The 13,757-nt window shown below is 36.9% G+C and overlaps 1 protein-coding gene across 1 annotated transcript in view; it reads left to right on the top strand.

Annotated features, from left to right (window-relative positions):
- Positions 1–13,757, top strand: part of LOC126235965 (Fanconi anemia group A protein-like) — a 236,043-nt gene that overhangs the window by 48,038 nt on the left and 174,248 nt on the right. The window contains exons 7-9 of the mRNA XM_049944936.1: positions 3,795–3,868; positions 3,992–4,092; positions 12,024–12,178. Coding sequence (XP_049800893.1) covers positions 3,795–3,868; positions 3,992–4,092; positions 12,024–12,178 — 330 coding nt within the window. The remainder of the gene's footprint in view (positions 1–3,794; positions 3,869–3,991; positions 4,093–12,023; positions 12,179–13,757) is intronic.

The raw sequence follows: 13,757 nt of genomic DNA, 5'->3' as shown, positions 1-13,757 counted from the left end.
ATCACTTAAAATTTTTTTATCATTCTGACACAGAGAACGTGTTGTCTACTCCCAAGAAGCACTCCCTATTGACTGAATTCCTAAAGGCCAAGCAAGCAATCAACATACCCCTCAATCTCCTCTGATTTACAAGCACATGTGCAAAGAGCTCTTCAAATATAAACTTCCTTTTGAGACACCCTCTATTAAAGATGATGATATGCAAAATATCTGTAATTTTTCAAATTAAAAATTGGCATAATATGTAGAGCAATAGGGAATGAACTAAAATGTTTAAATTTTACTCTAACAATTTAATGAAAAGGGAAGTTGCTTCTGACCATATAGCGGAGATGCTGAGTTGCCGATATACACAGTGAAAACACTGTCACAAGTAAGCTTTTGGCCATGAAGGCCTTCATCAAAACACACACACACACACACACACACACACACACAAACGCAGCTCACAAGCATGACTGTTCTCTCTGGAAACTGAAGCCACACTGCAAGTAACAGCACCAGTGCATGATGGGAATGATAGTTGGGTAGGGGTTGGGGGGACAGTGAAGTGCTGCGGGGGAGTGCGCAGGGACGAGGTGGAGAGAGGGTAGGGCAGCTAAGTGCGATTAGGAGGCTAGGGCCAAGGAGAGAAGTAAAAAGACTGGGTGGAATGAGGACTGTGTAGTGCTAGATCAAGGGTGAGGACACCTTATCCACATTCCTCCATAACCTCAACAGCTTCTCCCCTATTTGCTTCACCTGGTCCTAATCAACCCAACAAGCCACCTTCCTAGATGTTGGCCTCCACCTTAGAGATGGCTACATCAGTACCTCTGTCCATATCAAACCTACTAACCACCAGCAATACCTCCACTTCGACAGCTGCCACCTGTTCCATATCAAGAAGTCCCTTCCAAACAGCCTAGCCACCCGTGATCATCACATCTGCAGTGACGAGTGGTTCCTCTTGAAATATACCAAGAGTCTCACTGGAGCCTTCACAGACCATAATTATCCTCCCAGTCGTGTACAAAAACAAATCTCCTCTGCCTTATCTTTCCAGTCTCCCACCTCCTCACAAAGTCTCACCATCCAGCCACAGAGGAGTATTCCCTTCGTAACTCAGTACCACCCAGGACTGGAGCAGCTGAATTCCATTCTCTGCCAGGGTTTTGACTATGCCTCGTCATGCCCTGAAAAGAGAAATGCCCTGCCCACTATCTTTCCCACCCCTCCACAGTGGTATTCTGCTGTCCACCAGCAACATTGCAGTGTCCCCCACTCCTTCCCTACTATCTCTCCCCTTCCCCGCACCAGCCTCCTCCATGCCCCCATACATTCGCCTCTCCCATTATGTACTGGTGCTGCTGATCTGCAGAGAGAGAGAGAGAGAGAGAGAGAGAAGAGAGAGAGAGAGAGAGAGAGAGAGAGAGAGAGAGTATGTGTGCGTGTTTTGTCTATTTTTGACTAAGGCCGAGTCTTTTTGTTGGGCGTATCTACTGTTCTGCTATATGGTGAGTAGCAACTTTCCTTTTCATAATATTGTTACATTCCATCTCGGATTTTCCATTGTTAAATTGTATTCTATGCACACCGTAATTTGGCACTTTACACGGGTGCTACTGGGAGAGACTGTTAGGGCTATTGAACATGAACAAGTTTCATGTCTAAATTGACTATTGGTGTTGGGTGCATGGTCCTACCAACAAGTAAGTCAGCTGCCAATCACGTCGTGAGTGGGTCAGTGAGGTCAGTGTTTTGTTGTTATCTGGTATCATCGGAAGTGAACCAATTTACTCAATAATGGGTTTTGTGCTTTTGTCTCTTCTTAAGCTTTATTTTATTATTCAATCTGTGTTTGTCACAAATTGTGGGGAGGACGACGGTTCAATCCTGTCTCCAGCCATCCTGATTTAGGTTTTCCGTGATTTCCCTAAATCGTTTCAGACAAATGCCGGGATGGTTCCTTTGAAAGGGCACGGCCAATTTCCTTTCCAATCCTTCCCTAACCTGAGCTTGCGCTCCGTCTCTAATGACCTCGTTGTCGACGGGACGTTAAACGCTTACCACCACCACCACCACAAATTGTGATGGTTGCGTAAGGGCTTGACATTTTTCGTAATTGTGTTCACCACCAGTGAGATCAAATATTGGAAAGCAAAACATGATATAGGTTTCATATAGCAGGGTAAAGAAATAGCCTGCACTGTGCATAAATAGAACATAAATAGACAAAAAAGTTTTTTTTAGTGAAAAATGTTTCAAGTATGAAACAGTCAGCTTTATTGAAGGAGAAAGATATTGTGTTTTTTAATTATTTTATTTTATTATTTTTTTAGTGTATTTGCCACTTAGAAAAATATCAAAATCCAGTGTATAAAGTAAAATGATGCTATGTACTGCCTTCTAAATACTGTTTTATATGTTTATATATGTATATCTTCTAAAACAAATATATGTTGATATTTTTATATGATACTTTTCTTGTTGTTCTCGTTCTCAGCTGTGTGAAAAATTTACCATAGGACCTTTTTCAAGAACATTGATTACAAAATGGTTCTTTGGTTATTAATAAACTCTACTATCATTCCTAGTTTCTTAATGATGTCACTTCATTGTATTCCATCTTTTTATAAGAAGGATGCTCCACTTTAATTTCACTTTCAGTATTGTGCTATGCAATGTGACATTGTGTTGATGTTTTACCTATGTGAACTCACCATCATTTGCCAAGAACATACTCTTCTGTTTCACAACGTTCAGTTGACATCCAGTGCGAATTGTCCTTAACACAAAAAATGAGTGCCAAACTCTACAGCAGACATCACTCTGTCCACACAATTTTGACATGATTGTGTAAACACAATTGAGTCCCAGTACAGGATAAATACTCCAAGAGTGCTGCAGTAGACTCATTCACTATGAGTAGTGTAATGAGGCATAAAATAGCTGGTATGAAAGAGGCTGAAGTTACTCTTCATATTCCCGTATTCCTAACACCCCCATGTGAAATGCCAAGTTACTTTGTGGGTGTAATAAACAAGGCTCCTAATTCAAGTAATTATCAATATGAAAACCAAGATGTGTAAAAATGGTATGTTTCTATTGCCTTTCTCTCAGGTTCTGTGTGGGTGGTGAAGCTGTGTCCTGCCTCACTTAATTTGTATGTGGTGTGTATTGGGAGACTCCATCTGCAGAAAATATTTGTGTAAATTTTCTTTGCTGTTGTATGTGCTGCTATGCATCTAACTGAATTGATTGCAGTACTTGTATTGTCAACAAACAAGAACTGTTGACCTATTTTCAATATAAGGCGAGAGGCATAAGGAATTGGACTGCATATGATCCTTGGAAAAAGCAACAGACTAAATTAAACAAACAAGAGTGGGAGTGCATCCATAATCAAACACTGTATTATGCTGATAGTAATTTCTTCCCATTACATGCTGGCTAAGAGCTTCAAGTCTGTGACTTACAGTGATAAAATTTATGATGATTTTCCCTTATTCTCTGTATTTAGATAATCAGAAGTCGTGTTAGGAAGCTCAGTAAGATTTTTTAATGAGAACTTACTGAGCTTCCTAACATGGCTTCTGATTAGCTTAATAAGGGGAAATCCTTGTAAATTTTATTGCTGTAAGTCACAGACTTGAAGCTCTTAGCCAACAGAAAATTCTTTTGGTGTTAATTTCTTTCATCTTGTATGTATGCTGAATTGATGAGGGATGTGTTCAATAGAAGGGCCTTTTTGTAGATTAAAAAATCACAAAGCACTTTTCTTTAATTTTATAACCATAAAATTATTTTTCCAGGACAACATGCCACTGGAAGCACTGTGGTATTTCATGTCAGCAGCTCTAATTCCACTGCCAGTTTATATATTAAGGTAAGTACTAATTTGGGAGTTATATTTATGTGTATTGGAACAGATGTGCAGTAATTATTATCATTATATTAATATTATAGACATGTTAAGTCTCTTTTATATGTTTTTCCTTTTTTTTCATAGTCAGTCAAATCATATGAACTTTGTGAAGAACTTTGCATGTAGGCTTGTCCAGTTAAGCACTGTTGGTGGAGATGAAATCCAGAAAAGTGAAAGATGTTCAGGTCAGTAAATGCAGTTATGCACTTACATAATTAACCCCTCAATATAAAACCTTGAGTTATCTCGTTTTTATTATTTTGTCAGGAACCTAAAATCCTGAGAATAGTCAGCAATGTCAACACTTTCTAGATAAGATTAATACAGGAGATCCAAAGGAGAATAGTGTGTTTCATCATGAGTTCATTTAGTAAGTGTTAGAGCATCACAGGATTGCTCATCAAATTCCAGTGGCAGATGTCACAAGAAAGCTGCTTCACGTCACAGAGGTATCTACTATTTAAAATTCTGAGAGTATCAGACAGTAGTTCTTCTTGCACACCATTTGAGACTGAAGAGGAAAGGGGGTAAATGAATGTGGTCCTTCAAAGTACTCACCGTAAGTTTGTTTGGGCAATGTGGATGTTCCTATAAGTGCTGAATTAAACAAAAGTGTTTGAATATTTCTTCAGGATGTGAGAAGATACATCAAAATTATGGCAATAGAAACAATTGAAAACAATAAGAATATGAAGAAAACAGAGCAAAAATGTATGTTTGGTCTCCGCAACCCAAGACTCCCACTATATAGTGAGTAGCAATCTATCCTTTTTCAAAATATTGCAAGAAACTTATGTTGGGTAGACACCTGGGTTCACCCATTAAAATGGCAGATGGCACAGTCACTGACAACCAAGAGAAAATTGAACGAGCATTCTGAGATTTTTTAAATGTTTATTGAACTGAAGAAATGCATCAGAACCACAGATAGCAAATAGTGATGCTGATGACATTCCAAAAGTAATTACATGTGAGATAGATAAGGCAATTTGTGAAACAAATACTAACAAAGAGATAGAGGGGCTGGCCAGTACTTAGCTCAGCTCAGTACAGCCAATAGATACACAAAACAGAACAGAAAATTTATGTATCCTAGCTTTCGGAACTTTGTTCCTTTGTCAGGGAGGAGAGGGGAAAAAAGGGGAAGAAGGGAAAGTTAATTCAGTTACTCACAACCCAGGTTCTGAAGCAACGGGGGAAACATAAACAGGGAGAGTAGCAATGATGGAGGCATGGGTATCAGAGGGAAGCCAAGGATATTCTAGTGTAAGTACTGCGCAGCTTCAAACCAAAGAGGATGCATACAGAAGTATACCTCTTTACTGGATTGGCTGTCGGATCGGAAATTACCTGCTCTGACACCTCAAAATCTCCATACTGTGCCAGAAGATCCATCCACTTGTGCCCTGGCTCTTCATTGGACATTTAACAAATATAAAGAACACAAAAATTTCATAGTATTTTGAAAGAAAAAAAAAAAACAATATAGCAGATTCGGTTACCATGCATTGAAATAAATTGCGCAACTTTCTTCACCATATATCGTGAAGATGACATGACTTGTAGTGGTGCGAGCCCAAATGTCAAAACACTACTGGAGGGGAGGAATGGGATAAGGGGGAGGAGAGCAGCAGAGAACAGGAAAGGTGTACGGGGGGGTTAACAGGATGTCTGAGTTTGGATGAGAGCAAGGAAGAGGAAGAGACAGGTGGGGATACAGACCAATGAAGATTGAGGCCAAGGGGGTTGTGGCAATGAAGAGTATATTGAAGGTAGAGTTTGCATCTTTGCAGGGAAGAATACAGGCAGCACAGACTGTGGAGCAGTTGTTGAAGTCAAGCAATTGGGTGGTCCAGCTATCTCCTGGCCACAGTTTGGTGGTAGCCATTCATGTGGAGAGACAGCTTGTTAATTGTTATGCCCATGTATAATGCTGCACGGTGTTTGCAACTAAGATACTAGACATGTTGCTATTTTCTTTCACTGACATACTGAAGAATATGTAAATGTCAGTGTTACATCTCCCATTAGTCTTCATCAGGATAGAATAAGATTTAAACTTAAGAGAGAAGTCATTAAACTTAAGAGAGAAGTCAAATAAGAACATTCGTGTTAACAGTTATCATGCACACATATCCTGTGCTCGAGTGCAAGAGAATGTTCTCAGATCGTTAAACTGGGAAAACAATGAAGGTAGACATGTTAATGCAACATAACATATTTCTGATTATATAGTTGTATTTGTCTTGATTTCACTTAAATTTCAATAACAGATGGAGAAACTTAATAGATCAAGTTTGAACATAGGCTTGAAAATCAAATTATAAAACTGATATAATGTACAATGAATATAAACAAACAATGAAATCGTAGAACCAATGAATGGATTTTTGTTTAGGAGAGCTGAAGACAATCGCTGAACAAACAACAAAAGAAAGAAACAGAAGAGTAATAATCACCTCAAGTGCTTTTGGTAAAGTAATATTAGCGATTTGAAAACTAAGCTTCCCAGTGTCTGAAAAGGAAAGTTTACAATCAGTTTATATTAGCAGTTTAGACTTACAGTAGTGAGTTGTGGATTTTGAGCCTGAAAATCTTTAAAGAATTGAAGTTTGCTTAACAAGCAGTGGAGATATGCATGTTGGGAATTTCTAGGACAGACAGGAAAACAAACAAGTGGATCAGGGAACAGGTTGTAGTGGAGGGAGTTATTATGAGTATAATGAAAATTAAATGCATGCAAGTGAGACATGTAGCCAGTGAATGGGTGGAAAATGAAGAAGGAAGTTCTTTTCTGGATTTCAAGGGATAAGGAAAGTCCAAGATGACCGCATAATGGAAAGTGGGTTGAAAACTGGGCAACACGCATATGCAGAAGATCTTAGTGTGTGGAAAAGTTGAGAGGCCATTATCTAGTATTTTGTGTCAATGGCTGATATTGATTCAATCCCTACTCTGTGTTTGCTGTATGTTAGAGTTGTTTCTTGTTTATCATTTAGTAGAAAGGGCATGCTGTACGTTACCCAGCACCCACGATCTCTTGAAAGTTGACTCGTCCAGTAGGGAACAGCCATTCAGCAGTGTGGGGAATGGATCTGCCCACATCTTTCAGTTTCCTCCTTAGAGTTCTCATCAAACACTCCAACAGATAGATAACTTCCTGTCTAGCAATCACATCAAATCCTGAAACATTGTTTTGTGTACTAAATGTGCAGTTCAATACCTCCTTCACATCACATGAGATATGTTCTCCTTATTAACTTTTCAAAGTCAATTATGTGGGATTCATGTCAGGTGAAATTGAAAAGTGTTCACATAAGAAACATTAATAAACATAGTCAAGTGTAATGAAAAGAAAATGAATGAACTAATTAAGGTAAGACACACATATATTCTCAACACACATTTATTCTCAGATACTATTCCTAATCTTTGCTGTACAAATTGTGAACATTGTCCCATTTCAAAATAGCAAAAAGATCTACTCATTTAGTCTCATAGCATGTGTCAAATTCTAAAGCACAAATCTATTACAAGAACATATTCATATAGTGTATCATAGATTTTAACTCAGTCAATAAATAAGATAGAACTCTAGAAATTACATCATCTTACATACTAAATTCCAGACAAACAAAATGCAGTTATCTAGTCTTATGCATATGCGGATAGATTTAAACTCAGTCAGTGGATAAGATAGAACTCCAGAAACTACATGATCTTACATACTACATTCATGGCAAACAAAACAAAATTACATAGTCTTGAAAATCTACAGACATAGTGAATATTTTCTTTTAGACTAAGTATCATTATGCATCCATGTTCATATGTCTTGTCCTTTATACTAAATGTTAACAGTGCTTGACATTTTCTCATACTTGCTTTGCTTACCAGTGGCATCTCTTATCTTTACATGTACAATGGGCATTTCCTCAAAAATCATACTGTAATGGATCTTGTCTCTAAATTGTTCAGATATAACACAAATCGGGCTACCTGTATCAGTCAAACAAATCCCTTCCCACTGATCAATCTTAATTTTAATGTAAGGACATCCATAATCTGAATCATCATCTTTGTTAGTGGACACTTCATGTAAGAAATCACTTTCAGTTTCATCAAATGCTACATCCACACTGTTTTTGCAGAGTTTTATCAACTTTACTGGTGTCATAGCATTACTGTGGTTACACATGTTATCAGGTAAAGATTGACTACACTGAAAGGGTTCCATAGCACAGCTAACATAACTAATTGCAGAAGGAACACACAGTATATTACTGTCAAAATTACATTTCCTACTTAGATTTTCTTTCACTTCATTCCACCAATTTGGATAGAAATTTTGGCTAACCACAGCTAACTTATTCCAGAATGCACATTTCTATGATATCATCAATTTGGTCCCAAACAAATTTCAAAAAGTTTTCACCTTTATTCTCTAAGCTTACAGATAACCCACCTTTTTACTGTTTGGATCATTACTCTGTATGACATTAATGAAAAACTGCTGTGACTGGACTGGTATTCCACGACTCTCACTTACATCTTCACATACATCACTTACCTCACCTCTATTCACAAATAATTCTGAAACTTCATTATTATTAAACTCAACAAAAACCTGATTCTCATCATCAATCATCATCATCATCATAATATTCTCCCAAAATTACTTCATCAGTAACATCATTAACAACACAAGTTTCATCTCCATTACAGTCACAAACATCACCTACATTCATTTTCAGTAAGCTACCAGTCTCAGACTTACCAAACTCAGTGATTTCATAGCTCTCATTCAGATTCACATCAAAAATACCACCTAATTCAGATCCAATACAGTCATCACCTGTTCTACATACATCAGTAACATTGTTCTCCAACCAATAGAAGAAATCAGTAGTACACACTACTTCAGAATTCTCATTACTCTCACATTCAGGTTTGTGATTAGTACCTACATCATTATAATCAAACATAGTATTTCAGAACTTTTGATCAAAACATGAATGAGACATCTGATATTCCTTCAGAGTTCAACTTCAGATACCTGTGCCACATTATTAATACTGTTATTATTGTCTAATTATAAGTGTAAATTGAAGGTCCTGTACTTGTTATGTTTCCTCACCCCAGAACTGTGGACCTTCATTGAGGTGGACTGACACTTTCTAAATAGTTGCCTCTATGATTGTTTCTCCTATTAAATTGCCCATGGTTATCCCTATTGTTCCTATTCTGCTGATGTTCAAAATTTCTGTGTCTACTGCCATTTTGACCCTGATAGAAGTTACCACTATCTCTGTTCCTGTAGTTGTTAACAATGTGATCTCTATCATTTCGATTGTTATGGTACATGCTTCTTTCTAGTGCCCTATCCAGTCTGTCAACATATCGTAAAAATTGTTCAAGGCAATCGTCAGGTCCGTGTACTAAACCCCACTGCAACCTTTCTGGTAATCTCCTTTTTAGTGCACCAGTCAACGTCATTTCGTCAAATGGTTTGTCAAGGTGTTTTAATTTTTTAAGTTGATTCTTACAAAACTCTTTCAGTGTATCGTCCCTATTCCTATAATTAGGACCATTCAGAAATTCAGTTTTAATTCTCCCTTGTTCAGCATCTGACCAAAATTTATTTAAAACACTTTTTACCCAAGATAGAGCTTCCCCTGCAAGACATCTTTTAAAAAATTTAATTTTTTTGATTGCCTCTCCTGCCTGACACAAAACTATCTCTACAGTGCTGTAGAAAATCCACTGGAGTAAATTGACTAATGGAAAACTTTTGATTGGAATGTTGGACCACTCAGTACCATTATTTGAATTCAGATTGTTGTGAATGCAGTTTTCCTTAATTACTGAAATTTTTTGGTCTAAGCATTTACGTTAGCAGACTGCTTTCAACATATAGAATTTTTTTTATCTGAAATACTAAAGTTCTGTTCCATTTTTCCTGCTATGGCTTTCTGTTCAACTCTGTCATTTACATCACTTCCCTCATCTCTATTCATTTTCTTAGCAATCACACAAGTAAAAAAAAAAAGTCTTCTTTCATTTCATCCGGTCCGTCATTGTTAATTTTATCTCATCACTTTTGGTCCGACTGTGTTGGGCAGTTCTCGGGTCTTCTTTTGTTGAGTGATTGAAGTTCATTTATATAAAAATGCAAATAATAATTGTCCTTTCTTATTCTGCAACAGACAAAACTTTGTTATCAGTCAACAGATCCCGAACGAGCCCCTACTTGTAATCTTGTCCTCCCACACATCATCATTAAAGTTCTATGTCTCTGCAAAAAGTTTAGAAAGCTTTGAGAGTTGTAAGATATTCAAAAGAAAAACCTTTTATTTATCTTCATTGTCTCTTTGTTGTTGGCTCCAAGTCCTGTGTCTAGAGTACATTCTTGAGGCTGTAATTTTTATAACGATGCGGGTTCTTGTTGAACTGAATAACTGGTGAAGATTTGCTGTTGCTATGAATATCCCTTAATTTTATCCCATTCTTTTATATCACACCAACTTCACTATTCCACTTCAGAACATGAATTCACATTGTTGTTGACAAGGTTAGAAATTCGTCTACTTCCGTCAGAGGCATGCCCACTACTACTGACATTCTGCAGTGTTCACAATATTCCAAACAGTCCAAAGAGTCCACAAACATTCTTGACAAAAGTTGTATCTTCGCTAAAATATATTATTATTTTGCAAATGAGTCCAGAAACAAATTTAATAACTATCATCAGATTGTGAAATTAATAACAGGAATTTAAAGTATACTAGAAATTTCGTAATTTTAAATATTTTTAAAAGAAGAGTAATTGTAACTGTCAGTGCATATCGATTGTAACACATTAATTTCTTTTTATACATTTTAGCCTCAAATATAATGCTTCATATACAAAATCATATGAAGTTCATTCAGTTAGACTGCTGATATAATGTTCATCTACATAAGAATCAATAGTATACATGGTATCGGTTATTTCTATAAAAAAGAAAGGTAATGTTAGAGGAGGGTGACGCATTACACAAGCTGGGTGAAATGACCTTTTGTGCAGGATTAAAAGTAAATGGCAATAACATGAACGCAATATGGCATAAAAATGGAAATGTATCTGCTCACATTATAGTGCAACTGAAGGTACTACAATTGATCAGTTTGCTTATGTTAGCAGCCTTTTCTGTAATGACAAGGATGTAAATGCAAACATCAGCACCAGAATTGGGAAAGCTTCTGCATTCTTCCAAAGTATTGATCCATATGGCAATTAGACACTGTATGTCCACAAAGTTTTGGCTTTGCTACTCTATCATCGTACCAGTGGCTGTATCCACAAGTGAGACCTGGAAAAGTCAATAAAATCGGCACACAAGCTCAATGTTTTGCTCAAGGTGAATTTTGAAGATCAGTTATTGTCACCCCATGTCAAATGATGAATTACTGAGAAGAAGTGGTCTATGCAACCCACACAAAATTGTTGCTGAAAGAAGACTGAAGCTTGTGGAACATGTTCTGTGCATGAAACATGGAAGACTCCCCAAATCAGCACTGTTGTGTAAATCATTGGTTGGATACAGTAGTAGAGAAGACCTCGTATCACTTAGAATTGAACTTTTGCAAAGGACCTCCAGTGCATGGACATGAACTGGGAAGCTGCTGGAAACATGGCAGCTGATCGACTTCACTAGAGGAAACTTCTTGCTTGATATGCAATTTAGCTTTGGAGGAACTAAGTCTAAGTAAGTAAATAAAAGGAGGAAGGTGAATAGAGAAATTGGCTCTATGGATTTGAGAATTAGTTGAATCATTAGCTGTTAATGTAGTAGTGAATGTGAATGATCCAAAATGACCTGATAAAAAAATAAAAATGGGTTGGTTGTCCTTGATAATTGACACAACCAGGAAAGAAAAACAACTCAAAATAGTTTGTGCAAAGGAGTAATGAGATTTGAGAAATAAAATTAAGAGAAAGTAGTTCTGTGTCAAAGTTTTCATTTGTGCCACTGTACTACTTTATGTGTTAGTTTGTATAGCATTATTATCTGATGTCATTTACCTTTACTGGAATGTTAATTACATTTTATATTATTATCTTATCTGTTGACAGAAATTGCGGTATCCAGAACACAAGAGGTAGTTCGTGACATGTTCATTGCATTGTTGACTTCCAGATACTGCCTAAGTGAAGGTATTACTCCAACCATAAAGGGAAAGCAGAGTGCTGAAATATGTACTCAGATTTTGGATGCAATCACTCAACAGGTTTCATTTTTCTTTTGTCTATTGCATTCATTTTTATATTTAGTACAACTGTAGTTCTCTCAGGTACCTATTTAAATGTGAAATTTGTGCCACCATCGTACTGCATCAATTAGTGTTGGTGTTTTTAAATTGACTTGCAATTGTGTAGATTAATTTTTGTGTGACAGGGAAAGATAAGCTGTTGAATTCTTACCTGAGGAGGTAGGACCAAATAACACTGACAGGGGCCCACATAAATGAAATTCCAGACATAGGGAAAACAAATTGCCAAATTTAATGTTTGAAAGCCATTTAAGAACATTGGTGTGGATAGTAAATGTAGGACATTTAACAGGATGTGTCTAATGTTCAGTAAGCGATATGTAAAACTACAAACAAAATATCAATCTTAATCTTCAAAGTAAACTGTATGTCCCAATACACTTTTGGTTACATTTATAAAGATGCTGAAAACTATTAGAATGGAAAGAAGTATACAGATGCCAGATCAGGGTAGCGTAATGGATGTTCTGGGTAGCATAGTGGATGTTTTAAATAAGTTACACACCAAATAACTAAATAGTTCCAGACATGGATTCCAGTATTCATATGAGTACAGTGGCACCTCACTTCACTTTCCAGTCCTATACACTCCTTCTTGACCACTTTATATACATATAGCGGTGTCCATTATCAAACTGCTCTGTAGTATTCATCTTTTACAGCTACACGGTCAAGTATGAATTTTTACTGTTGCTGCCGAAAAGGTTGTAAACATCTTAGGCTTTTGGTGACAGCTTTTGTTGTGGTGTGATAAAGCTAGGTAACACCTTTTGTTGTGGGTTGCCTACTTTGTTTCTTCATTTGTTGTCCTCGGTGTCGACGTGGTTGAAAAATGAGGTTTATAATTCCGAAACTGACTACTGTAAATAATGTAACCGACAGGTGCACAGTGGCGTTTCATCATACTTTAATTTCACTGTTCACAACCCCCCAATAATACACAGTTATATGGTCAGTGCACTATTGTTTAACTTTTGATAAGCCTTATTAATAGTTAGCAGGCAAACCTCCACATACTGCTACAGTAGTGTACTGTTGGACATCTACAAGCAGTAAAAAACATAACCACATAATTCACAATTCTTGAAGAATAAATAGGTACGTATGGAAACAGACAATGTCATTGTTTTTACACACTGCCTATTGGTGTAACACTTATTTCACTGTTAAGTAGGTGTATTGTTGTCATTCTAACCAACACAGGTTCCTCATCTGAAGCTCAGCTGTTGACTGGCTGACTCATGACCAAAAATCGTGCCCTAATATATCCTCACAATAATAGGTACTGAAAGTATACTTTCTTCTTCTATCGTTTCACCGTCTTTGGGGTACGCTGGATCAATCATTTCTTTGTGCATTGTTCTTTCCTTAGGGCCCAGTATTTCTTTATTCTTTCTGATCTTCTTTTCCTCTCTTCTTCCGAGATGAGGGGTTTGGATGTTTGTGTAGATTTGTCTTGAAACCTTATGTTTTCATCTTTAGTAATTAATTTAGCTGTTCTATCAATAAGTGAATTTTCTGAAATTTTTGATTCTGC

This window comes from Schistocerca nitens, chromosome 2 (assembly GCF_023898315.1).
Source record: "Schistocerca nitens isolate TAMUIC-IGC-003100 chromosome 2, iqSchNite1.1, whole genome shotgun sequence".
In the NCBI taxonomy this organism is placed as follows: Eukaryota; Metazoa; Arthropoda; class Insecta; order Orthoptera; family Acrididae; genus Schistocerca; species Schistocerca nitens.
Note: the sequence above shows the minus strand (reverse complement) of the source record. Positions and strands in the feature narration are given on the sequence as shown.